Source organism: Megascapheus bottae, chromosome 19 (assembly GCF_031878675.1).
Source record: "Megascapheus bottae isolate mThoBot1 chromosome 19, mThoBot2.hap1, whole genome shotgun sequence".
Lineage (NCBI taxonomy): Eukaryota > Metazoa > Chordata > Mammalia > Rodentia > Geomyidae > Megascapheus > Megascapheus bottae.
Genome location: NC_143527.1, coordinates 19,231,874 through 19,259,438, shown reverse-complemented (window position 1 = coordinate 19,259,438; position 27,565 = coordinate 19,231,874). Strand labels below are relative to the sequence as shown.

The following is a 27,565-nucleotide window of genomic DNA, read 5'->3' as shown; positions in this document are numbered from 1 at the left end:
GGTCAATATGATTCTCATTGTAGGCGCAGAATAAAACTTTGTTTAACTTCTGCTTTTGTTTCAGACTTGTTCCTTTGATCACGGACCCTAATATTGGGGGACTGGACCCTAACAATGTACATAGGGATTACAGTTATATAACCCACGTAAAAGTTTCTTCCTTCCTTCCTTCCTTCCTTCCTTCCTTCCTTCCTTCCTTCCTTCCTTTCTCTCTTGCCAGTCCTAGGGCTTGAACTCAGGGCCTGAGCACTATCCTTGGACACTTTTTGCTCAAGGCTAGTGCTCTGCTCCTTGAGCCACAGCGCCACCTCCGCCTTTTTTTTTTTTTTTTTTTTTTTTTTTTTTTTGCCAGTCCTAGTCTTGGGCTGAGGGCCTGAGCACTGTCCTTGGGTTTTCTCAAGGCTAACACTCTACCACTTGAGCCATAGCACCACTTGTGGCTTTTTTGTACGTATGTGGTTCAGAAGAATTGAACCTGGGTGTCCGTGTATGCTAGGCAAGCACTTTACCACTAGGCCAAACTCCCAGCCCCCACCTCCGCCTTTATCTCTGTGTGTGGTACAGAGGAGTTGAACCCAGGGCATGGTAGGCAAACACTCTACCTCTGGGCCACACTCCTAGCCCCAGTGCATATTTATTTTTTGATAGTGTTACCCCTTCCCTCACTCCCACTTTTTCCTTTTCAGCAAAGTGTCTCAGAAAGTGTCTCAGGGGACTGAACCTGAGCTTTTGTTCTCAAGGCTAGTGCTCTACCTTGAGCCACAGCTTCCAAATGCAGGAGTTAGTTGAACTAGATTGTGGCTACAGGGATTTTGTCCCCAGTTTGGCTTCCAACTGTGATTATCAGATCTCAGTCTCCTGATTAACTAGGTTACACACAGCCTGCTCCCTCCCTCTAAATCATTGGTTTGGCCAGGACGTGCTCAGTTTCGAGGAGATTGACTGGTAAAGAATTCATCCCTGGCTAGTGATTGGCTGGGCCATCTAGTCTCCAGCCAATCCTGAAAGGGGCGGGCCAGTGAACCCTCAGGTTTCACGAAGCTGAATTCTTTGGTGGTACTGGTCAGAGGTGTTACTGGCTCCTTTTCAGTGTTAGTTCCTGCCTTCCTCCCAAAGTGTCTTATGGAGCTTTCTTACCAGACCTTGAAACTGACGCGCCAGGCCCGGGAAGCGGTAAGGAAAACATAAACAACAAAACCCACCAAACTACCCCTGGCACCAGAAACTCAAGTCTTAGTGTTGAGGACTAACCAGGAGCGTGTGGCCGGTAGCTATGACGACCTCGGCTTCCCTTGCGTGGCTCAAACACAGTGGGATGTCCTGGGCTCAGCAGGTCAAGGCGGGGGCTGGGCTTTAGACTGCAGCCTGGGGGACAAACCTGAGAGACAGGTTTAGGAATGAGAGCTGGTTTGTTGAAAGGAACAAGGGACAGCAGAGTCGGTTTATTTTTTAGAGAATTGAATATGGAAGTGAGTTAGCAGGCTGAATCTTGATTAGAGATTAGGAAGTGGTTAAAATTAGGAAGGCAGAAAAGCACAGACCTGGAGTTAGAATCCTGGATTTTGGCCCTGGCTTGCAACTACTGAGGCTAGACATTTGAGGCATTTCATTCTCTTGGTTTCAATTTCTCTCGAGAAAGTAAGGGAAGGGACTGTAATCCTTTTCTCACAAAGATGACATGAACTTTACAATATATTCTGTGGTTCTCAGTGATACGTAGCATCTTCTATAGGTTGGGAATATTTCCTGCAGCATGGAACAGGAATTGGAATCATGTTTTATACCGGACACAAAAAACAGGATACAAAAACAGTACTTTGGCATGGTGGAGGATGAATAAAATTAAAAGTTAAAAAGAAATCTCTTTAAGTGGCCTACTCTTGGAAATGCTAATACAATACTTGGGGCAAGAAAAAATTTAAGCATATATGTGTGTGTAAACATATGTATGTATACACACACATATGTCATCAACCTAAGCTGTCTTTGTAACACAGGCTGGCTTTGAACTTTCATAGTGCTGGGGTTACAGGAGTGTATCATGCCCAAGTTATTTAAAAAATGCTTAACAGGTAATAGTGGTATCTAACAAATATTATATCTGCTACCATTTTGAGAAAAAAAACTAGTAATAACAAGATAACTCTGTTATTTTCTTTAGCTTCCAATTACTGCTTATTTCTCTCCAAGTTGTATAAAAGTTTGGCTATATGTACTACTGCTACTTATGTAACTATGGATTGCACTAAAATCCATTCCTATCTGAGCCTGAATTGCTTACAGTGGAAGCAAAAGTGTTGCCTTTAGTATGTTTTTTGTGATGGTTGTTGTTGATCGTGGGGCTTGAACTTGGGGCCTGGCACTGTCCTTAACCTCTGCAGCTCAAGACTCCTGAGTATCTAGAATTACAGGCATGAGCCACTAGTGCCCAGCTAATATGTTTTGTATTGTTGTTTTGTTTTTTGGCAGTCCTGGGTGCTGTCTTTGAGCTTTTTTTACTCAACGCTAGCACTCTGCCATTTGACTCACAGCACCACTTCCAGCTTTTCTGTATATGTACTACCAAGGAATCGAAGCCAGAGCTTTGTGCATGCTAGGCAAGCACTCTAACCACTAAGCAACACTCCTAACCCTGGTATGTGAATTCTATCTCTGTTCCCTCTCCTTTTTCTGGAATCAGGGGTAGGGTCTGGGCCCAGAGTTCAAGTCCCACAACCAACAAGATAGACAGATAGATAGATATCAGAACTACAAATCTTATCTCAGAGATAAACTTGGAGAATATTGCCAAAAAAAAAGAAAAAACTAGGCCAGGTGCCTGTGGCTCACATCTGTAATCCTAGCTATTTAGGAGGCTGAGATCTGAGAGTCATTGTTCAAATCCAGCCCAGGCACAAAAGTCCATGAGACTCTTACCTCCAAATAACCACCAGAAAACTGGAGGTGGCACTGTGGTTCAAGTGGTGGCATTGCTGAAAGCAGAAGGTTTCATCCCCAAGGCCAGACAACGGCCTTCAGGCACCACATGGACTGCCCTTATGCCCATGGTCACACCACCAGCCAAGACCATTCACCATTGCAACCAGTGCAAGAGCAGGTTCCCCTGGCAATGACCTCGGGAGGCCAGGAACTCCGGTGGACACTGCTTGCTGGCTTCCCTGTGCCTCTGCTGGGCCACCAGCTCATAATGTGCCCACTCTTAACTTACCCCTGGAACCCTAACACCTCATGGCTACTTCTCCTGCCTTAACTGCCACCCTAGTACAACTTGAAGCAAGGTGTCCTAAGCACCACATATCCCACTTGCATTGGGTTTATAATGATGTCTACATTAATAAGTGCATACTCAAGGGGTGGAGTGGGATTTCTCTTCTGATCACAGGGAATTAGTACAATATCGTCAGGATATTTCAAACCACAGGGAAAATCACCCACACTTTCTCTATCTCTGTCTCTGTCTCTCTTTCTCTCTGACACACACACACACACACACTTTTACTCTCTTTCTCTAAATCTCCCTCTCTGTGTGTATCTCTCTCAGACTCAAATGAAACACAGACAACTTAGTGGACTTCTGGATAGAGGGAAGTAATCAAATGTGTTCAAAACACAGGATAAAGCAGAGGACCTGTGGCTCAAGTTTGCAATCCTGGCTACTCAGGATATTGGGATCTGAAGACCAGGGTTCCAACCAGACCCAGCAGGGAAGTCCAGGAGCCTAATACCTCTGCTGAACTAAGCTCCCCCAAACACATCTACCCTCAAGAAAAAAATGTGGGAATTGGAGCTTTGGCTCAAGTGGTAGAGCACTATCCTTGAGCAAGGAAACCTCAGCAATGGCACCCAGGTCCTGAGTTCAAGTACCCGGACCACCAGAGCTCAAAAATAAATAGTGACAGCAATTTAAAACATTAAAAAAGTCTGATAAATTAAAAGAAAAAGTGCATATATTCACATATGTACATATAAACACAGGTAAACATATATGTATATACATGTACACATATACCTATACTCATACATCAAGTTGTATTGGTGCAGACATGATCAGTGATTCCCAAAACCATTATCCAACTCCACAAGTGCCAATACACATCAGGTGATGATGAAGCACAGTGAGGAACTGCCTGTATTATTTACTGTAATCCAGTTATCATTTAGTGTAGTTGCTCATCAATCATGAGTTAGTGAATTCATTCTGATATTTATTCTAAAGAAAATCCTTATGAGATAATAGTTCTTTTTTCACTTTTTTTCAAGGTATGGACAAATGTTTATGTATTTATAATGTTTATGTGTTTTCAACAGTTATAGAAGTTTACAATGAACGAATTTTACTCTAATTTTATCTTTTTGATTATTAACATCTATAAAGAAGGAATTTACATCATTTTCAGGGTAATGGCTTGAACTAGCAATCATTATGTTTTTGTATAGTAATTCAGACTCAGAGACATCATACCATGTTTTGACTCATTTAGAAAAAAAATCTAGATTTTTTTTTCTTTAAAGGAAGATATAAAGCTGGGTGCCAATGGATCATGACTATAATCCTTGCTACCCAAGAGACTAAAATCTGAGGCTCATGTTTCAAAACTACTTTGGGCAGGAAAGTCCATGAGACTCTTATCTCCAATTAACCATCCGAAATCTGGAAGTGGAGAAGCATTAATTTTGAGCAACAAAAGCTCAGGGACAGTGCCCAGGTCCTGAGTTCCATTCCTATTACTTGAACAGGACAAAAAAGAGATACATATCGTAGGTAATGAACTTGAGAATTGGAAGCAGTAACTCAGGATGGCCAGGGAGAGACAAGGTGAGGCAATGAGCAGAGTACACTCTGTACATTTATGAAAATGTCAAAATAAAACCCATTATTTTGTTATGTAATAATTAATAAAAAGTCTTTCAAGATATGTAATAGAGGAAAATTCAGCACAAAGAAAGTGATATTTTCTGTATAAACAAATTCAGGAACCATGTATTGATGGATATAAATGTAATTTTATACAATAAATGACTACCAATTGCTGTTTATAACAGACCAAAATTAAAATGGCAGGGCAAGTTGCATCAAAGTCAGAACACACATTTTGTTGTATACCATTCTGATAAGCAATATATTTTAATCATTTGGAAATTCAGCATTGTCTTGAATTATAATGCAATTGAATTTTACAGTACACTTGTTCAGTTGTAGGTATTTTGATTAATGTATGCACATATGTAATCAACAGAACCTAGGATCCTAAACTATTTCTTCTGCCTCTATGTCTCTTACACATTTCCTTATAGATAATTGGACCAAGGACTTCAGTTAATGTTGGAATATTTCCTCAGTTTTTTACCATAGCAGCTTCTCCATGAGGTAGTTCAAAATATAAAGGCTGGCTACTGGCTGTGTGCCCCAAGCCATAGAGCAAGAAGCTGAGTTCAAACCTCAACCCCCCAAATACATACATATCCTACTTGGAAGTTTTTCAGTTACCTGGGATATGGTGGAACTTGGTCTCTGGCTTGATTTCAGAGTTCTTTTTTTTTTTTTAAATCAGTTTATTCTCTATTATCTCTGGAAGTAACTCTTCTATTCGCAGAGAATCTGGTTTTGAACTATAACGCTCAGGCTGGCCCCAAACTTGCAATCCTCCTGCCTCAGCCTCCTGAATAGTGGAATTACAGGTGTGTGTCGCCATGGTATCTATCAATCTTGCTAAGCTGACACTTTAACACTTGAGTCACACCTCTAGCTGTTATTTTAAAAATAAAGTCTAGAGAATTTTGTGCCTCAGCCGCCTCAAACCTGACATCCTTCTGCTCTTTGCCTCCTCAGTAATTAAGATTATAGGTATCAGCCAATAGCACATGCACTCAGTTTGAGTTTCTAAACAAAGAAATACCAGATGTAGTTTGAGATTTTAATAGTTAGATGAAAAGTAAAAAAAAGAAAAGAAAAGAAGACTGCTTCTTAATTATTACTCCTCACAGTCATCTTTTTTTTTTTAAATAAAAGAAAGAAAAAACAAAACAACATCTAAAACTCACTCACATTTATGCTCCTGAAACTATCTCAAGTAAAGGAAAAAGGAACGCTTCTGTGAACAGAAGGACCATATCAGGTACAGTCAAACAAATAGAATTTCTGTTCTATAGGAAAGTTATGCAGGAAAAAATATATGAAGAAATAAAAATCCAAATCCAAACTAAGAAAACAGTCCAAGCAGATAGTTTGAATTAAAAAAATATGGAATACATAGCTAATATATAGATTGCTATTTTGAAACATATTTTATTGGGAAAAGTACACAGTATTGAGCAAAAGTAGTCATACAATATCTGTTTCATTCATATGAAGTTTAGCAATGAAAAAAATAAGCCATTTTAAAATTTGATTTTATTTTTGAGATAAGGTCTTGGGTGGCTTTTCTACTCCAGCTTATTAGATGGTGAGTTTATGGGCATGTACCACCATGCCTAGCAACAAATATGTATCTTAAAGATTCATTTAGAATTGGTAGATCCATAAAGGAAAACAGAATGATTAGCACTGTTTGTCTGAAAGGATACTGAGGGTAGGGTAAAAAAAAAAAAAGCAGACTTGAAGATACAGAAGGTGCTCTGTGGCTCTGTGTCTTAGCCAGGGTGGTATTTGTTTAGATTATTATTAAAAGTGCATAGGGGGGCCGGGAGTTTGGCCTAGTGGTAGAGTGCTTGCCTAGCATGCATGAAAACCCGGGTTCAATTCCTCGGTACCATATACACAGAAAAAAGCTGGAAGTGGTGCTGAGGCTCAAGTGGTAGAGCTCTAGCCTTGAGAAAGTCCAAGGACAGGGCTCAGGCCCTGAGCTCAAGCCCAGGACTGGCAAAAAAAAAAAAAAAAGTGCATAGGGGCTCATACATTCTTCTGTATGGACTACTCGTTTCTCAATGTTAAAAACAGTGAATGAGATTACTATGATTGCCTTTTGATTCTTCCTGATAACTTGTTCTAGGTTTGTTGACCTTACCTGATTAAAGAGTCCTTACAGTATTCATCAAAAATAATTAAAATAGAACGTTTTGTTACTTAGAATGGTATCTTAGTAAAATAAGTTCTTGTTACCTAATGAATAAACATTATAACTTTAAAAACAAGGTAATAGTGCACTAAAGGCAAGCTAATTAATTGACCATGTCCAATAATTTACAAAAACAATAATCAAGAACAGGATGCTCTGACAAAGGTAAAAATTGCAATAAGAACAAATTCGTAGAAACTGTTGGTGGACAAGGACAAGAAAATTCCCCAGAAAATAGACTAGAAAAGAGAGAAAGGGAGACAAAGAAATAGAAGAAACTATTAATCTGGAATATACTTTCTTTCGTTAGTAAGAATACCGAAAAACTAAACTACAGGGAGTGACTCTTTTCAAATAATTTTTCTAAGAATGGAAATGTGGAGGATGGAGATTGAAGGAGTGTAATTTCAAAGCACCAGAGTTTAAAAATGAGATTGTAAAACCTTCCTGGGAAAAGTTAAGTTTGATAATATATTTTTAAGCTGTGCTTAATAGGTTCTATCTATCAAGCTCCAATATGACTCTTGTAATACAATGCAGTGTTTGTACAAGCAGCTGAGTCTTTCAACAGTTTTCTCAAGCAATCACAAGCAGCCAACTGGTCTAGTCATGTTGACATAAGGCAGATGGCTGGAGTAGATGGGGCTGCCTCTGTACGTCACATATTTTCTGTGCATCATTCCTGTCATCCATCTATAAACAACCTGTTACGTGTTAGGGCATGACATTTCAAACCAATTTTGGTCATGACTGCTGACCAATCCTAGAATCATACATAAAGCCCCTTAAGATCTGTAAGACTGGATTTATTTTAGTTTTGTTTTGAACAGAAGAAAAACCACATTGCATGCAAATTATCAGGCCTAAGAATGGCAATTTTATGCCGTTTCCAATTATATAAAAGACACTAGGGGCCGGGAGTTTGGCCTCATGGTAGAGTGCTTACTTATTTAGCATGCATGAAGACCCAGGTTCGATTCCTAGGTACCATATATGTATTAAAAAGCTGGTAGAGTGCTTGCCTAGTGTGCACAGAGCCCTGGGTTCGACTCCTTGGTTCACATACACAGAAAAAGCTGGAAATGGTGCTGTGGCTCAAGTGGTAGAGCACTGGCCTTGAGGAAAGCCCAGGGACAGTGCTCAAGTCCTGAGTTCAAGCCCCAGGATTGGCAAAAAAAAAAAAAAAGACACTAAATGGACTTACAGGCATGCAAATTCTCAACACCCTTTTCCTCCATTGCATCTTTCCTCAAACGGATATGTGCTGGTAAAGCCAAGGAGATACCATAAAAATGGAAGACTAAGTTTCTAGGAGTTCTAACAAAGGAAAGTTTCAGGGTAATCCCCAGCATGAGGACATCTGTGACAGTCAGAAATATAGAGCAGAGGTCAGGAGTGGTACCCTGGGAAGACAATACATTTGACACAACAGGTGATGTGTTTGATAGTGGGGAAGTGATATGACATGTGCTGGTGTTTGAAAATTACCAGTAGATGTGTTGAAAAGTAACAGTAATAATCTGATAATCATTTTGTCCAAGTCAAAACAATTGTATGAAAAGGAAATATAATCATAATAAGTTTTGGCTCAGTAGTGAACAATATTTACACAATCCTAATAATCTAACCACTGAATATTGATCTAACCATAAGGGGAAGGTAGAGTGAGAAGGGAATTACATTGCTTAATTCTCATCCATCTTACCCAGAAGTGAATAGCTAATGCTTCTCATACATCATAAAACTTTGATAGAATATTTAGAAGCATGAAAATAAACAACTAAGATAATTAGACTTGATTTTCTGGAAAGTATGATCAAAAGGTGAGGTAAGATCAAAATGTTCCTTTTAGCCTTCAGTGCAAGTAAATTTATATAATATGTAATGTAATATATATGCCAGAGTGTGTGTGTGTGTGTGTGTGTGTGTGTGTGTGTGTGTGTATATATATAAAATGAAAGGATACCTCCTTCCCCTTTCCTGGGGATGAAACCTAGGGCCTTGCTTATACTCAGCAAGCAACTACCATTAAGCTACATCTCCACAACAAAAGAAGGGAATTTTACCCCATGATACAAACAGATGATGACATTATACTAAGTGAAATACACCAAACATAAAAAGACAAATGCATTCACACCCTAGTACCAATACAAAAATAAATAAATGAGGACCTTCTCATGTATTAATCCCCCTTTCATCATCACTGCTAGTCTCAGTGGCTAGGCTAAGGCCTTGTACAGTTTTTCCTGAAGGGTTTATTGGAACTCTGCATTTATACATGACTAAGGGTTGGACCTCAAGTAACTCAGAGGTGAGATAAAGCCAGTACTGATTTCTGATGCACAGGTTAATTTGATCACTTTCCTTAACTGATGTTGGGGGCAGAGTGTGGGGTCAGACTGACCGTGGACTGCACTATTGATTAGAGCTAAGTACACAAAGAAATGAGCTGTCATATGAGCTACATCACCAGTATTGTAAGCATTTATGGCTTTGTCACTTTCTGCTTAACCAATCTGAGACTTGATTACTGTTTTGTATGAATGTAACCCCTGGCAGTTCCCTGGTCTTAAGAAAAGTATTTAAGATTAGAACTAAAAATAAACAGGGCTGGGTCTTAAGCTCACAGCCTTAGGCTTCAGTCTTGGGTTGCTGAGTTGGGCTGTAGACCTCCCGACCCCATCTGTTTCTTGTCTCTCTTTCTTTTCCAGTCCTCACCCCCTAAATCAGGAATCCCGACTTGTTGCCTGCTGGCTCTGGCAAACTGAGTCCCAATAGCAGACGAGTGTCTATTTGTTTCTTGGTGGTAAGCAACCAAAGGTCAATTTGTTTTCTTGTAAAAAGTTCAACTAGTAAAGTGGAAGCCTAATTCAAATAATTGCTTCCTTACATTTATAATTGGGAAGGCAGCTTGAAGAAGAAAAAAAGGTGAAAGAAAACCACTTGGTATATCCTTGGAGACTTCAAACTACTTTCCAGCCTCTAATCCATGCCACTTTGTGTTGACAGGTTGCATTTACTTTCAAGTGCCTATTATACTAAGGCAGTGTTGTATCTTCCTTGTTGTTCCATTTCAATGTTCTTTATTCACAGTATGAAGTCAGGACAGAAGCTCGGCGAAAAAATCTACTGATTTTGATTTTGCATTATTTAACACAAGAAGGGTAAGTTACATTACAAGTGTTTACTGATAGTTGTTTTTTTCTGTGACCCTTCACTGTTCTAGACATGCCTTCAGAAACGGTGAACAGACTATTTACAGAAAAATGAGCATAAAGACTAGGAAGAACCCATATAACAGCTCACTCCCCCAGGTTCCATTATTATTGTTGTTGTTGTTTTAGTTCTGGGGATCAAACCCAGGACTTGGATCATGCCAACCAAGCCCTTTTCCACAGAGTTGTACTCAAGTCTCCCCTCTATTGTTTGTTAACATATTGCATTGCTATGGTACAACTGATAAGCCATGATGAGCACATTATGAATAACCCAAGTTCACAGATATATTAGGGTTTATTCTCGTAAGTATTTTTCACTCATGCATTTGAAAACTATTAACAGGGCTAGTCAGTACATGCAGTGCTGTTCTATTCCCTTAAGGTTTGAGAGTAGTAGAGAGGTGAGATTTCCTGGAGTCCCACGACTGCCATATCCACAAATACAATTTTCTTACAATTTTTTCTTTTCCTTAAAATACTGAAGGGTTGTTTTTGATTGAAGACCACTTTAGGAAATCAATAGATATGTGGACCATGACTTTTTCATGACACAGCAGAAGATAATAATCTTTTCAAATCTTTATTATTTAAGCTATTAAAGAGTATGTTTTTCCTCTTTTGCTAAAATTTACTATGTATATGTTTTGATAATCTGTCTAAACACTACACCTTTGAACAAACTTAGTCATTAATTTACTTTTTCTCTTTAATTAATAATGTTGGCTGGGATCGAGGTTTAGTGGTAGAGTGCCTGCCTAGCATGCATGAAACAAACACTGTGTTTGGTTCCTCAGTACCACATAAACAGAAAAAGCTGGAAGTGTTGTGTTGTTGTGACTCAGTGGTAGAGTGTTTCCCTTGAGCAAAAGAAGCTCAAGGACAGTACTCAGGCCCTGAATTCAAGCTTCAGGAAAGGAGAAGGAGAAGGAGAAAGAGGAGGAGGAGGAGAAGGAGAGGGAGAGGGAGAGGGAGAGGGGGAAGGGGAAGGGGAAGGGGGGAGGAGGAGAAGGAAGAAGAAAAGGAGGAGGAGAGGAGGAGGAGAAGGAGAAGAAGAAGAAGAAGAAGAAGAAGAAGAAGAAGAAGAAGAAGAAGAAGAGGAGGAGGAGGAGGAAGAGGAGGAGGAGGAGGAGGAGGAGGAGGAGGAGGAGGAGGAGGAGGAGGAGGAGGAGGAGGAGGAGGAGGAAGAAGAAGATTGTAAGTTCATGAATTCCAAGTAATGACCTTTCTCATAATGACTTCTCTTCCCTGGTATATATGGTAAACTGCGGACAATAGCCCTAACACCAAAACATTCCCCACTCTACTCATTTATTTTCCATCAGAAACTCCCTTTTTTCATGATGTGGATTTGAGTTTTATTGAGAAAATGGTTTCATCTTATCAGCCCCTCCCATGGCAAGCAGTCAGCAGTCACTACACACAGAGTGTGTAGCCCTATGATCAGGTGAGCTTGATAGGCAGTGAGTTACACCTAGAAAAATAGAGCCCCTTATTTCAGGACTCCTCAACATACCTATTTTACTACGGACGATGATGACAGTTCTAATAACATCACAGGATTCCACATTCTGCAGTACAATGTGACCAAGGAATTAGCTCTTCTTACAAAATTCCCTGGAATTTTGGAGAACACTTGGCCCATGGAGCACCTCAGAGATTGGCTGACTCATATATAACCTGGGCTTACCATGCTAGGCTGAAGCACTGCAGGAATTGTGTTCAGGTAAGCATTACCTGAACAGCCTCTGAGAGACTTCCTAGAATGTAGGTCAGTAAAATAAATAGAAAAACAAAGCCATTTACACATCTAATCCTTAATTTTTATTAGAAATTAGTGTTCCAGAAAGTTTTTAGGGAAACAAAACACAACCTTATTCTATTTCCCCCATTTCCCCCCCCCTCAAATAAAAAAAAAATCACACATCTAACCCTTGTTCAGTTATAATGGCCAGAATTTACTAGTTTAAAGCATGCATTTATCCGTTTTTGCCACTAGATGGCCCAAGGACTCCTTGTATCTTAAATCAATGAAAATTATTCTTAATCATTTTCCGGACCTTCTGGGCAAGGGTTGAGTGGATTACCAAGAGAAAGAGTCAGCTATCGGTATTGTTAAAGGAAATATTAGTGTTAGAATAAATGAGATTTTTCTAATAATTTGATAAAGTAGACAGATTGTTGATGATTTGGATGACCAATTAAGGAAAGAGAGCTTTGTAGCATGAATGGAAGCCTGATGTTAAAGATGTGTAGAATGTGGGGAGGCAGATATGATTGGAAGAAGTGTAGAGGAAGGAGGGCATGTATAAGTTGAGCATTTCAGTAAACATATCAGTTCGAATGAGTGATCAGGAATTTCTGGAGGTCATGGGTACTGATTTTTTAGTCCACCAATTTATCCTGTTGGCTCTGAGTGCTTCTCATTCATTCTTGCTCAGTGCTCTTCATTAAGTGCTGTACTATTACCCTGTTGGCTAACGGCTCCATGACAGACTGCATTCAGGCTCAAACAAAATAACAAGGACATGCAAAAAAAATTGTGTTCCCTGATCAATTAGCTTAGAAAATATGGGCCTTATACTTTTGCAGTCAAAATTCCAAAATGCAATGTGACATCAGTAAAATCAAGCACTCTTCAGTCCTCTATCTTTATTGAATTACAAGGACACATGTGCAAGCATATGTGTGTGGTCATTTTTAAAATGACTGGCAAGATAGAAGAATTGTTCACATCATTTACGCTATTTCTGAGTGGGAATACTTTGTTTTGTTAGTCATGGGGCTTGAACTGAGGGCCTGGGCACTATCCCTAAGCAGTTTTCTGGCCGATACTTGGAGATTAGAGTTTCATAGTCTTTTCTGTCCTGGTTAGCTTTAAACCACAAGCCTCTAACCTCAGTCTCCTGAGTAGATAGGATTACAAACATGAGTCATCAGTGCCCCCACTTATTTTTGACTTATCTATATTTTTACCCTTAAGTGAACATGTATTATTTCATATTAAACACAAATTATACAGGTAGTCTGGTGGGTAGCTGTAATTTCATACTCCGAAGGCAAGAGGTTGGGCATGGTAAAACTTAAGCAGATCCTGTGTCAAACAACAACAAAAAAAGCCACAGATATGGCTTGAGTAGAATGTTTATCTAGCATACGTGAATCCTTACTTTCAATCCCCCAGCATTGCAATACAAAAACAGGTGTGAGCTACTGTTATCATAGCTATTCAGGTGGCTGAGAGCAGCCCAAGCATAAAAGTCTAGGAAACTCTTATCTCGGATAAACTACTCAGAAAAAGCTGAAAAAAAAAAAAACAAAACAACACCCCAACACTGTGGCTCAAGTGGCAGAGCACTAGCTTTGAACACAAAGAGACTCAAGGATAGTAGCGAGGTCCTGAGTTCAAGCCCCAGGACTGGCAAAAAATAAAAGTAATTTTTGACTTTGTAACATGGGAAGTGAGCTACATATAGAAATCAGATGATACAGCTCCTTCTTTTTTTTTATTGTGGGGATAATGTATAGAGGGATTACAGTTACATTCATCAGATAGTAGATGCATTACTTCTCACACATTGACACCCCTTCTCATGTTTTTGTCCCCAGTTCCCTCCCCCTCCCCCAATCATCTTGTTCCCCCTTCCCTTTCCTGTTTCAAATAAACAAATAAATGTATATATAATATACCAGGTATCAAAGTCAGATTCAGTAACAGTATGAGATTAACCATAAGGGCAGAGGAGTTGGCCTAGTGGTAGAGTGCTTGCCTAGCATGCACGAAGACCCGGGTTCAATTCTTCAGTACCACACACATAGCAAAAGGCCAGAAGTGGTGCTGAGGCTCAAGTGGTAGAGCTCTAGCCTTGAGAAAGTCCAAGGACAGTGCTCAAGCCCTGAGCTCAAGCCTAGGACTGGCAAAAAAAAAAAAAAAAAGAATAACAATTATAGAAGATGAATCTCTTGTTTCCATATCCTAGAGTTCCTTTCATTTAGTCTCATCCTTTGAGCTATTGTAATCCTCTGCTAGGAGAGGCAGGCATGTGCTAATTATTACAAATGAGGGAAACCATTGAACCTTATGTTCCTTTGGGTCTGATTTTTTTTCCAAGTTTTTCCATTTCCTTACAAATGGGGCAATATCATTCTTTCTGATGGCAGCATAGAATTCCATTGTATATAAGTAGCACATCTTCTTGATCCAATCATCTACTGAGGGGCATCTGGGTTGGTTCCATATCTTTGCTTTGGTAACTACTGGAGACAACTTATTATATGATTTGTAAATTTCTTAATTAGCTTGAGAGAGATAAACACATTTCACTGAAATGTAATCATGAAGACTTAAAACCAATTCAATTTTCCAACTGACCTGAGTCTAATACAGAGAAGAGGGTTGATAACACACACACACACACACACACACACACACACACCAAGTTTTTCTCCTACCTTTCCAGATTTGAACCAAATAGAACTGTAGCCTGCCTCAAGAATTCTTTTTTTAAAAAATGTATTAGTATTGTTGTTACTAAGTAGTTATAACAAGAGATTACAATTCTATAATTCAGGTTGTTAGTACAATGTTTCTTGATGAATGTCACCTTTTTTCTCCCCCATTTTCTCCCTCCCATCCCTACCCTCAGGTTATACAGCTTATTTTTTACATAACGTCTATTGACTATAAAGACTCAATTTTCTCACCCTTCCTTCCCCAATTCATGTGCTTTCCTTTGCCCACTCCCCAAACATATTTCTATTCCTTAGTATTCATTTTGATAAATAATACTTTTAGTTATTCAGGTAAATTAAAACTTTGCATACCCTCCTCCCATCAAGTTTGTGTACAAGTACATTGAGCCCTGGAGATGTTATGCACAATAGTATTTTACGTCTAGTTTCCATATATGAGTAATCATATGAACCATTTATCTTTCTGAGCCTGGCTTACTTTACATAACATGATTTTTTCTGGGTCCACATGTTTTCCTGTAAATGACACAATACTATCCTTTCTAGTGGAGGAGTAAAATTACACTATGTACATATACCATATTTTCTCAATCCAATCATCCATTGTAGGGCATCTGGGTTATTTTTTTCCTGTAACTTGGCTAATGTGAACAGTGCAGCAGTGAACATGGATATGCAAATGTCTTCATTTCATCCTGACTTGTAATGCTCCAAATAGATGCCCAAGACTGCCACTAGAATTTTTAATTCTTTTCTTTGAAAGTAAAATATTTTTATTCCTGATTGATTTCTCAATGTATAGTTCAATATAATGCCAGTTTTTAATGGCAAAAATCCATAATGCTACAGAGAGCTACTACTTTTCCCAGGGAGTAGGTAAACAGCTGGAAAGAGAAAGCACAACTTTCTAGCAGCATGGTAACTTACACCATAGACCTTGCAGGTCTGCACTTCTGACATGGGAAGTGGCCCAGACATTCATCAGGATTCTTAATTCTTAATCTGGAGTCTTGGAGGATCACCTGAAATTGTATGCTAATGTGCGCATATTTATACTGTGTAATTTTAAAAGGAAACTAAAACTGAAGAGTCGGGGAGTCTTTTCATCTTTAGGATACTTTTAAGACAAAACCCTTGCTTGCTACCTTAAGTCTGCCTACATGGGACAGACTTCCTACTGAGCAAAGTAAAAGATGATCGTGTTGGTGTCAGGGGTAAGAATGTAGGTAAGGACAGAGTGCTCACCTGTCTGAGTCCCATCAGAATAACAGCAACAGCAACAAACAAATAAAAACCCCAAATGGGAACAATGCTGCTTTCACATGGAAACACCTTTTGTATGATGCCAGAGTTATAACTGCATTTAAGTAGTTATAACGAATTTATGCAATGCTTCCTTTGGAAGTGATCTCATGATACTAAACTTTGCTTGCCTTTTAGGGGTAAATGTGGATTCCTATGTTGTCCAAAATGAATAGGGGTAAATAAAATGTGGTCACACTTAACCTACCTATGTGGCTAAAAATGAATAAAAGTAATCCAAAAGATGTTTATCTCAGTTGTTTTATTTGACTTTAAAGCATGTCTAAAATTGTTTTTGAACAATGGTTCCTCACTAGAATAAATTGCTTCTAGACGCAACTTCTTTTAAAGACAATATTTCAATTTATTTAACAATGCAAGCTTGATATGAAGAATCCACCTGTAATTCTACCTGTCCTAAGGCTGAGACAGGAGGATTGTGAGGTGAAGTTGAGCCTGGTCTACACAGTAATACCCTGTCTCTAATTCCCTCTCTCCATTGAGACCATACCAAAACCACAAAACTACAATAATAACAAAGCAAAGAAAACCCAGAAAAACCACATGTGTAAGCTTTCCTACTTTTCAAAAACCTCAGAGATACTGGTTTTAATCTAATATACTATTTAATATAGATTTACTCGTGCTATGGAGACTTTTTGGACTTATAATCCCTGTTTGCTTTTATTCTTTGTGCCAGACTTACTTTTTTTTCTTCTGTAAAACAGATATATTGATGCAGCAAGTGCTTTGGAGCAAGAAACTAAACTGGCTTTACGACGCTTTGAAGTTTGTGACAACATTGATCTTGAAACTATTTTGATGGAATATGAGAGCTATTATTTTGTCAAATTCCAAAAGTATCCCAAAATTATTAAAAAGGCATCAGACACAGGTACTTGACTATTTTCTAGAAATAAGCTTTTATTATCTTGTTAAGAACAGGGATTTTGGCTGGGCATGGTGGTACATGCCTGTAACCCCAGCACATAGGGCATGCAGGCAGAAGAATCCTGAGTTCAATATCAGCCTGGTCTACTTAACAAGAATTTGTCTTGGGAGAAGGAAGAGGAGTGGCGTTCCATCCTATCTTATTTCCAAGTCTCTGCACCTTAACCCTGCACTGTTAAGGGAGGGGATCAGAAAGTTCCTGTAGCTTCTCTTAGGCCTAATAAGCCAACCTGATTTTGACATCTGTTGAGCCATTTGGTGTTTGAGAAATTTGTTTCAGGAAAATGAAAGCAAAACCCCCATGTATGGTAGATACTCTGTAGAAGAGTGGCATCCATTTCCATAGAGATGGAAAGAAGTGTTGAGAGAGGATAAATGACAAAAGACTTCGTCTTGTTAGAAAGACCTATTATCTGTCTTGAAATAACATGGAAATGAGTATTGGTGAAGCTAATAGCTCATGTATAGATAATGAAATGCTTCTGAAAGCCATCAATCCAGATCAGGATCAATATACAGCAAAGATCCAGTAGAAGGTAGCAGTCAAGGGGGCTGGCTGGAGCAAAGATCTAAAGCCAAGGCCCTAGGTTTTGTAGTAACATTGACTTAGAAGTTTGTAAGTAGGGGAAGTAATTATAAACCAAGGCAGATCATTGTCCTGTTTACAGGGCACTTGTTAAGCCACAGACTTTAACATTTCATGTAGGGAACCAGGAAACTAAGAGAAACATTAAAAATAGCCAGGGCTCAGTGGTAGAGCTGGAATGTGTGTGGGAGGGATTTTTTTCTCTGAGCTTCCTTCTAATGCAGGTTTCAGTGTTTGCCTTTCTTGTCCCATTGTTAGATCTTGACTCTCCCATGGGGATTCCTGTGGGGACAGGCTGTGATTTCTAGATGGCTTGTTATCACGTATTTTGGTATCCATTGTCTCCTGTCATATGCTGTCTTTATTTTAATGCTGACTGGTAGACTTAATAAGTGTTCTCTGACAGATTTCAACAACCTGTCTAGGGTCCCAAAGCACCCAAGAAAAAGGGTGTCAAGCTCATGCAAACTCAATGAAACAATATGGTTGTAAAGCCATATTATATTAGATTTGTCACCAGGTGAGTGGTCTCCAGCTCATTTACTGTATTGTGGCCTATCGGGCCTTCCTCTGAGTGGAGAGGCCTATAAGCAAAACTCCACCCACTTCTCTGGTCATTTCATTTCTCTCTAGATCAGAATTGCTGGATCTCTGATACACATGTTAAGAACATAAAAGCAGAAATAGAGCTAAAAATATTACATTCTCTTTCTTAAGATTAATTCTCTCCTCCCCTCCCCGTTTGTTTTGCCATAGCAGAGAATAATTTGCCACCAAAAACTGGAGGAAAAACCAAAAGGTAAAGTCAATGATAATTCCTCTTGATCAATGAGTTTGTGAGACTCCTTTCTAGAACATTCTCCAGTACATCTTCATGACTGTCTACCAACAATATCAGCCTGTATTGGGATCTTGGTGGGTCTTCTGTGGAGTCCCCTCATGATACACTTCTCCAGATCTTGGATCCATATTGGTTGGTTCTCCTGGGTTATTGTTAATAATTACATCCAGTGACACTATGTCTTTGTAGGGCATGTGGCATGAAAAGTGTAGACATCCTAGATTTAGAAGACCCAAGACTCATTTCTGGCTCTGCTTTTCAGGTTACTGGTACATTGGGAAGCCCTAGCACATATTGTGAACCCAAGACATATTGCTTGTTTTGAAATAATAACTGTAATTTCATCGTGTTCTCTTGGATCTTTCAATTCCTGATTTGTCTGAAGATAGTCATCTGGAAAAAAAGATTCATGATTCTGGATCTCCTCAGTGTTTGTCTGCATGGACCTAGGTTCCCCTTGTGTTTTTCTCCTTTTTATATGTGCATCTTGTATGCTACTTCTGAGTCTCTCAGATCCCAATCTCATTTAAAAATAGCCAGAGCCAAGTCTTCATTCAGAAGATTTCTGGGCCTCTGGTGAGAGCCTTTTCTTCTCTTAACCATTCTCAGCTCAAGACATCTTCAATGTCCTTCCTACTCCTCTCTACTCCCAGCACATCCCCCCTCACAATGTCATGCCCATTCTGTCCTGTTCAGAAATACTCATAAGTCCCAGAGTGCTGTTGCTCAGGAATGGTGGGCCTGGAGGCAGCAGATCCTGTGGAGTTTTGCTATCATAATAAGGCCTAAGCCTCTGAAGCAGCTGAAAGGGGTTTCCTATAGGGGATACATAGCTTTCAGATAGTCTAAGATTTTTAAAGATCTTAGAATATGATTGAGAAAGGAAAACATAAGATGTAGATGAGCAATTTATTAAGCCTCAAGAGGTGTTTATCTGCCCCACCAAGTTCCCTGTTCTAGTCAATCAAGCTCCCTGTGTACAATCTGAATAGAAAGGAACCAGGGTGCCTCGCAGGCCTGCTTGGTGTTGTTCATAATGCTGTGCATGCAATCTGTGCAGCTTCAGCACAATACTTGTGTTGTCCTCTGCCTGAGGCTACCATTGCTTTGCTCTGTTCTTCAGGAATTTTTTTTATTGTTTTGACAAAACTATTATTCCTTTATTTATAGTTTTCATAAAACTAGTCAGACTAGCAATAAATGAAAATGACTTGTGAATAGGAGCATTTTAAGAGGCCAGCTGTGGAATGCACCAGAATTATGATTATTTTTCAGACACACATTTATGCCTTAAACTTCGTAGTTTTTACCTGGTAGATATTCTGTGAGTAGTGTGTTTGGAGGCTTTGTTTCCTTTAGGGAGAGAGTATGGTGGCATGTGTGACCATCTGAGGGTTCCTTATCTCTTCTCTGAGTAGATATTTTTTACATGGCTGGCATAAAGAGTGGACAGGAAATGTTTAGTCAACAAGGATTATCCAGAAAGCAATGAATGATGTTTCTGTGCACAACTGCATCCTCAAAGACACTTGCTGAATGAGACATGTATCATGAGACTGGTTAGTAGCAGACCCAAATGTCTTTTCCTAATTTGGCACTTGCTGTTGATTGAAGGGAGAAGAATGATTTAATCTGATGGATAATAGAAGCAGAGACCTGAAAGATCTTGATGATTTGAGGGAAGAATCCTAGGCAACAAAATGGAATTGAATAAAGTTTAGGTTCTAACAAAAAATTCTGGACAAATAGTAACTTCTCATTACAGAATTAGAGAGATAGATATCCAGTTTAAATGGAGGTGATTGTACCTGGGTCGACATCACCTGAGTGGGGTGTCATTGTTAATGTGGCCTCGAGATTCATCCATGGGAAGACGTTGTACAAAAAGTAGAAGACAGTGGGAAAAAGGATGGTGACCATATTGAGGGGATGGTTGGGAGCAAGTTCATTAAAATGCCTGGATATTTAGCTCCATCAGAGGACTTGGGGATGAGTGGTCCTCAGATCTATGCAGGAACCATCTTAATGAGTATCATCCCTTCTCTGAAGAATTTACCATGGCACAAATCAAGAATGGTGGCTAAAGTTAGTGCAGAGGGAATTTAGTTCCATTCTCAAATGTATTTCACAATTGTCAGCATTGTTGTGATTGTCCTATTACAGCAAACATTGTGAGTCTCTTATATCCAATAAGAGATCCAACTGGTGATGTTGAGACAGCATGTGAAGCATTTCCCTCATATATATAACACATATGTAGACAAACGTATGTGCTCTTACCACCAGGTATAGTCTGTCGGCAGGCTCTTTGCCTCTCTTCAATTAATACACCTTATCTTCACCAGATGAAGCTACTATTCTGACTTCCAGTTGCATCAATTTGTTTTGCCTTAAGTGGACAGTATTTTGCAAATATGAGTTATCTGTAACCACAGACATGGGGTGAGTGCTCCTTTCCTCCCACAAGCTCATTCTGACATTTACTATGTACAGAATTCCAAGAGATAGTTTACATAGGCAAAGGATATCCACTATGTTGAATTAAAACCAAAGACAAATCTCTCAGGTGTTTAGTGTTTCACAATTACACTAAGAAGACTCTCCCTCCCCTTTTCCCTAGCCTGATGCTCTTGAGGAAGGTCGAAAGTAGCAATGAAAAGATTCTTATGAAGCAATGTGTGCTTGAGAGCCACCTGTCAAAGGACTGAAGTCACATGGCATAAAGAAGAAATAAACAAGAACAACTGTGGTCTCGTGGAGGGAGGGAGATGAGCCCATTAGAGCGACTTTGTATAGTCAAGGAGGGAAGATGGCATGGATGGAAGGGCTTTACTATAGTATATCTGTTTATCTTTCAAGATCTTGCTTTAACTGTGCCATACTAGTTGTTTATTTACCTCAAATTAAGTGATTAGAATAATGATCTCCAAAGTTGTTCTCTTCTGTAGGGTGATGAGTGACACTTGTCAAAATCTCCCCAAGATTAGTCAGCAGAGGCCAAGATCCAAAACTACATCAGGGAAGACAGGGGATACCAGATCCCCGAATAAGGAGAGTCCTAAACAGGTCAGAATGGCTTTGCTTAATGTTGGCGATAACACTTGGCTGAGAAATAGACGCAGGAAAAAGGTAATATTTATCTGTTGAAGTTCTCTTTTTTTTAATTGCCTATTTAATTGTAGAATCCTCTGAAAACTATAGAAAAATTGTAGTAAGCTAGATTAAAACCATGGACAAATTACTAGATATCTCCACCTTTCCCTGGGTCTGCGCGGAGGGTAGTACACTCAGAGGGTGTGGCTTGTAGCTGCAAAGTTCAGTTTTCCAGGTGAGGTACCTTCAGGTGTCAGGGCTTTCTGGTTTCCTCAGCCCAGATGTGGTTGGCCTTCAGGGGCTTCTTCTGAGCTTTCTCAAAGCACGTGTAGTACTGTGATCCTCACTCAAGATCTCTATAATGGGCTTTCGAGAGGAAGAGAGAGCAGCAAGGGGACTGAGACTAGTAATTGTGAATGCAACATCTCCTACTCAGAGGTCCAGTTTTAGAATCTTTTTTTTTTAATCTAGAACAAAACAACCCCAATTTTGAAGGAAGGAAAACCACCAGAAATGGAGAGGAAAGGAAGAGAAGGAACTAATGTCAGAAATTGTGGGGTAGAAAGGAAGAATCCTGAAATCCAATTGGTTAAAAAAGCACTCACCATCAAGGAGAGTTTCTGGTTGTGGCCGTTGGGGTTGACTTTGGTGGGAAGAAGATGAGATAGGGCAGAAAAGTTCCAGAAGAGACTGGCTGACTTTATTACATTTCCAAATCTGCCCAGTTCTAGCCACAAACAACCATGGTCTGAGTAGAAGGGACAAGTTAGTGTAGACAGGCTGAGCACAGCTAATTCCTCCATTAGAAAGCTGTTAGGAGCCTGTGGCCTTGGGTCTTCTCAGCCATTAAGGGCAATTTCTTATGACAGAGAGATTGTTCATGATGTTGGGTCTGCACAAAAAGTGGTCAGCTAACACATGTTTTTGTCATTTGCAGAATTGGGAGCCACCCTTTCAGTTTGTATGAGGGCCATACAATTTAAGACTGCATTTCTCCTTTGCTTGTCAGTTGACTTCTCTCTGTCCTTTGTACAGGAGGGTACCAATGGTCACATGGAGAATGCCGACTTTGGCTTAAATATCTCAAGAATCCACACTGGCAGTGGAGATGAGAATGCCCATGCAAGAAGAGTAAGTAGAACTCAGATCCTTATATGGAAAGGGAAAATTCCTTCTATTTAAATGAAAAAAAATTAAAGATAAATTACTTTTGTTAAATAGGAAAATTCAAATATAGCAAAAATTATCAAGTATAGTGAGAAGAACATTGAATAAGAACCAAAAAAGGATTCTTATCTAGGATCCCCTTTCTAGAATGAGCTCCAAAGAGCTCATTCCCCAATTTGTAAATTAAAGGGTTTGAAAGAGATAGCTCTGATTTCTTTCAGGTTAAAAACTACAACAACAATGTAGGATTAGCTAGGGATCTAGCTTAGTGGCAGGACCTGCCTGGGGCTAGAAAACAAATTCTGTGATTTCCCATTGTAAACATTGATATCTTGCTTTATGCAATGAGTTGCGGTTCATGCTCAAGAGTTTCTGTCCTATCAAGGGTAGTTGATTGGTACTATCACTCTTCTTGAAGGCTTGGATCCAGACTGAAATGTAATATCACATGAGCCACGAAAAAAACCCTCTGTTAACATAGTATTAATTCTGATCATTGTAGGTATTTTTACCCTTTTCATAATGAACTTCATGACTGGATTTATAATAGTTTCTCCAAGAGAAAAAGCCCAGGAGGAGTGGATATAGTGTCTTTTGGAAATGAAAAGCACCACATTCCTTTTCAGATGTGTCCTTCTTTTATACTTTTCTCTTTTCTTTCTTTCTTGTGGGTCATGGGGCTTGAACTCCACCTGGGCACTGTCCCTGAGCTCTTCAGCTCAAGTCTACCACCCTACCCCTGGGCCTGGGTGCTATCCCTGAGCTCTTCAACTCAAGGCTACCACCCTACCCTTGAGACAAGCCCCACTTCCAGTTTTGTAGAGATTAATTGGAGATAAGAGTCTCAGGTCCTTTTGTGCTTGGGCTGGCTTTGAACCTTGATCCTCACCTCAGCCTCCTGAGTAGCTAGGATTACAGGAGTGAGCCATCAGGCTGGGCCTAGTTTTCCCTTTTCTAAAATTATGCTTTCAAACTGCCATTCAGGAAAATAACCCTGGGTGCATGTGTTTGAAAGAATGCCTGGAGGTTCCCTGGAAACTATATGGAACTACATTATTGGCCTGCACCACTGGTCAAGGCCCTGCTCAGTGAACTGGGTGACAGGTGCCATGTGTGTCTTAACCATAAATGGTTCCCTGTTAGCCTTCATTATTTTTTTACCATGGTTCCCTTTACCTTTAAGCTTGAAAAATCTGTGGTCAGAATGCCAAAATCTTTCCTACAATCTTTTTTTGGGGCTTCAGTTTCTTCTCTTTTCATTTTTGTCAGTTGTAGAACTTGAATTTTGGGCCTGGGTACTGTCTGTAAGCTCTTTTGCTCAAAGCTAGCACTCTACCACTTTGAGCCACAGAAACACTTGCAGTTTTCTGGTGGTTAATTGGGTGCCCTGGTTGGCTTTGAGCTGTGATCCTCAGATCTCAGCCTCCTGAGTAGCTAGGATTACAGGTATTAGCCACAGGCACCCAACTTTAGTTTCTTTCATGAGTGCTTCATATTGATATAACTTGACATTACTGACCGGCTTTCCACAATGGGACTGTTTAACCCAGTAGTGACCTTTGAAATGGCCTGGCTATAAATTCTCTTCCCAGTAAAAATGGCCTCAAGGTAAAATGTAGGTGGTTTCCCCCCTGGAATTTCAAGCAATACCAGGTTAAGGGCAGAACTAATGAGGGGCTGTCAGAGGCTGATTTCCCACAAGGGTTTTTCATTGCCATAGTAGGAACCCTAGCTTTGGGAGTTTCAATTCTTTCCTTTAACTCCTAAAGGTATATTGTTTTTAAGGAGTTGGGGTCAGAGCCAGCCTTGGTTTATATTCTGGTACAGATACTTCCCTGCAGTGTTACTTTGACAAGTTTTTCATCTCTCTGAGTCTCTCTTCTCTCATCTGTCAAATGGACATAATCCGAGCACCCACTTTAAATGTCAATAATAGAATTTATTAGGACAGGGCTTGACAGGTGTTGAGTACTATTGTTGAAAATGAATTTGCTTCCTTGCCTTTTCCTTCCTGCCTTTAGGGGAGACAAAATGGCATTGAAAGGATATGGGCGTGGGAGCTAAATATCTAGATGTGAATCTTGTCTTTACACACTTTTTATTGAACCACCTGGCTGCTCTGGCTTTATTTCTACAGTCACAATACTACAATGTCTGATCTGCACATGCAGAGGTTGTGAAAGTCTGAGGCACTTACTGAGTGATGACTCATGGATAGTTAGCCATCGGGGCCTAGCTCTACTTCAGAATCCAGTTCCTCCTGTTTATGTGATGCTTTAAAGAGATGAAAGCAGCCAGGGAAAGTAATCATATAGGAAGCACAAAGGGTCTATGTGAAACACTGAAAAATGCTCATATGCTTTTTTATTGAAGAATTTATTAACATTGATTTTTACATCATATTGCAAATGTCATGTTTAACAAACAAGTATTCAAGAAGGGAATCTCTATATATAATCACTGGCACTTAGATTTTAGAACATAGTTAAAATTAAGCTGAGGGGTTTATATGTCATAGATACATATTAATGTATGTAATAAAACATTATGTCTATAGAATATAAAGCCCATCATAGATTTTATTTTTATTCCAACCAAATTCATCCTAAGGAATTACTAAGTATTTTATTTAGTGTCTCAACTTGAGGACATCACCTTGTTCAATATTAGTTCAGATTCCTTTTAAAGCTTAACTTGAAGTGTGTCCTATATATGAAGATATCTAAATGAGGTCAAACTACTAAGAACAGTCTTCTCACATGTATTAATAGCTTAAGTAATCATTACTCCATTTCAGGGCCAAATCACTGACTTCCGGGGGCTGCTCACAGATGCTATTAAAGGAGAAACCAGTGAACTTTTCTTGAACACTTCAGACTGTAACCCGGACCCCTCTGTAAGTGGTTCATATGTACAGCTCATCCTGTAAACTGCCCAAATCCAGTTAAACTTTAGAAATGTAATTTTGAGTACAGCAAAACCTGGAGATCAAGTCAATGGTCATAGCCATCTTTTATCATTTGTTTCTTCCTAAATTATAAAGGTATATTCTCGTAATGGCAGCCTTTCTGTTCCTCTCACTAGGAACGCTTGCTGAAACCTCTGAGTGCATTTATTGGCATGAACAGTGAGATGCGAGAATTGGCAGCGGTGGTGAGCCGGGTAGGATCTGCTGTTTGATTCACAAATTTACAGAGGAGGTTGGGGCTCCTAGAGCATTGTGGGCTGCTTCTTTTATTAATAACAATAAATATGATCATTTATTTATAAAGTGTCCCCACTTGCAAAGGCACTCATATTGTTTAGAGGCACAATAATGCATGATAAATAAATTATAGAATCATAAAATTACAATATAAAAAGCCCACCATCTCACTCTAGAAGCCAAGAAAACTGAAAGAGAAAAAGACTCAGAAAGGAAAGGACAGGTGAATTAGTGATCATGAGCAGGGCCAAAAGTGAAGGAAGCCTCTTAGAGAAGGAAACTACATAACTCTTGTGTTTAAATAATCACAGCTTAGAAATGCAGAAGTTGTGTATCTAATGCTCTCTCAGTTGAAAATTGCAAAAAAAAAAAAACAACCCAAGATTTGTAGAAAAGATTTTAACATTCAGACTATAGATTTTTCAAGTTTAAAGGCAATGAAGCTTAATGGTTTCGTGAAATAGGCATTGAAATCAATTGACCTGAATTTCTTTCAAGCTTCCTGGGATTAGAGCAGATTCTGAGTTATAGGACACTTTCTAATTTTAGTGATTTCATTTAATTGGAGACTAAAACTGAGGCAAATGCAGGAAGATGGTTAAAATGATTCAAAAGTAATGCACAGCAGCGAGTAGCTAAGTGTTCCTCTGGTTCTCTGTGGAGTCTAGCAGTTTCCACTGCATTTCCAAAAGGTGTTGGGCATGTGCTGGGGGCTGAGGACAGGCTCAGTCCTTGCCTGTAAGAATTTCTGGTTGTGGGGCAAGTTCACTCTGAGAGCACAATGGACCATTTTCTTATCGAAGAAAATGTGTGGGAGTAGGAGGGAAAAATATACATAGGAAAAAGCTATGTGAAAAAAGAGAAGAGTGAGGGTGGGAGGCCCTTTGGGGGAGAAAATGAGAAATGGGCTTGGAGAGAAAGTCAGTACTTCTGAGGAAGGGCCCTGTGAGCTGTACCCAGGGCTGGGGATTAGCATGTTGAGATGAGGAGCCTTGGAACAGCGTCCCTCAGAGAGAGTATCATCAAGTGTACTTATACACATGGTTGTAATGAGGCTGGATGGCAAAGCCGTGGAGAGTGCAACCAGTTCTGAGGTTTCTACTGGTATGGGAGGGATGAAAACTATAGCCAGGCTGTATTTACCAGGATGCTGCATGAGACAGTAACAAGTTACTTTTTATACTCAAGTCTCTTAATCATTTTTGCGACATGATGATATGACTGAAGAAGCTAGAATAGCAGTGACTGGCAAAGAGTCATTCCAGGAGGAAACCTTCCCATGCCACTATGGGAGATGAACATTCATCCCCGAATGCTCCCAGCAACTGAGAAACCAACACCGCATGAGGCCCTGCCAAATTCTGACTGATGACTTTGGAATTATATAAGGGAGAACTTTGAGCTGGGGGAATTAGTACTGCCTTGTTGCACTCAGGATCAGTTCTAGAAGACAACAAGAGGTACTCTTATGTGTGGATGTCTTACCTGTCAAGGAACTTCAAAGTCTTGTTGTGTCAGAAGTTTCCCTAAGAAATGGCCGTAATAAGGACCATGGATTCGTCTACATTTTTGGAAAATTAGAGCTAGGTGTGGAGATCATAGCTATAATCCCAGGACTCAGGAAGTTGAAACATGACAGGAAGATTGTGAGTTTGAGACCAGTTTGGTCCATGG

General features: G+C 39.6%; 1 protein-coding gene across 7 annotated transcripts in view; it reads left to right on the top strand.

Moving 5' to 3' along the window:
• The first annotated feature begins 1,051 nt into the window (after positions 1-1,051).
• Katnal2 (katanin catalytic subunit A1 like 2) overlaps positions 1,052-27,565 on the top strand; it is a 49,951-nt gene continuing 23,437 nt past the window's right edge. The window contains exons 1-9 of one of the 7 annotated variants that reach the window (XM_090353142.1): positions 1,052-1,173; positions 10,152-10,222; positions 16,777-16,943; positions 18,345-18,384; positions 21,375-21,555; positions 21,991-22,134; positions 22,558-22,650; positions 25,484-25,582; positions 25,771-25,848. In XM_090353142.1, coding sequence (XP_090209268.1) covers positions 1,123-1,173; positions 10,152-10,222; positions 16,777-16,943; positions 18,345-18,384; positions 21,375-21,555; positions 21,991-22,134; positions 22,558-22,650; positions 25,484-25,582; positions 25,771-25,848 — 924 coding nt within the window. In that variant the 5' untranslated portion in view covers positions 1,052-1,122. Of the gene's footprint in view, positions 1,174-10,151; positions 10,223-11,847; positions 12,000-16,776; positions 16,944-18,341; positions 18,385-21,374; positions 21,556-21,990; positions 22,135-22,554; positions 22,651-25,483; positions 25,583-25,770; positions 25,849-27,565 lie in introns of those variants that run through there. The other 6 variants (XM_090353143.1, XM_090353141.1, XM_090353146.1 and 3 more) reach the window with 6 other exon arrangements.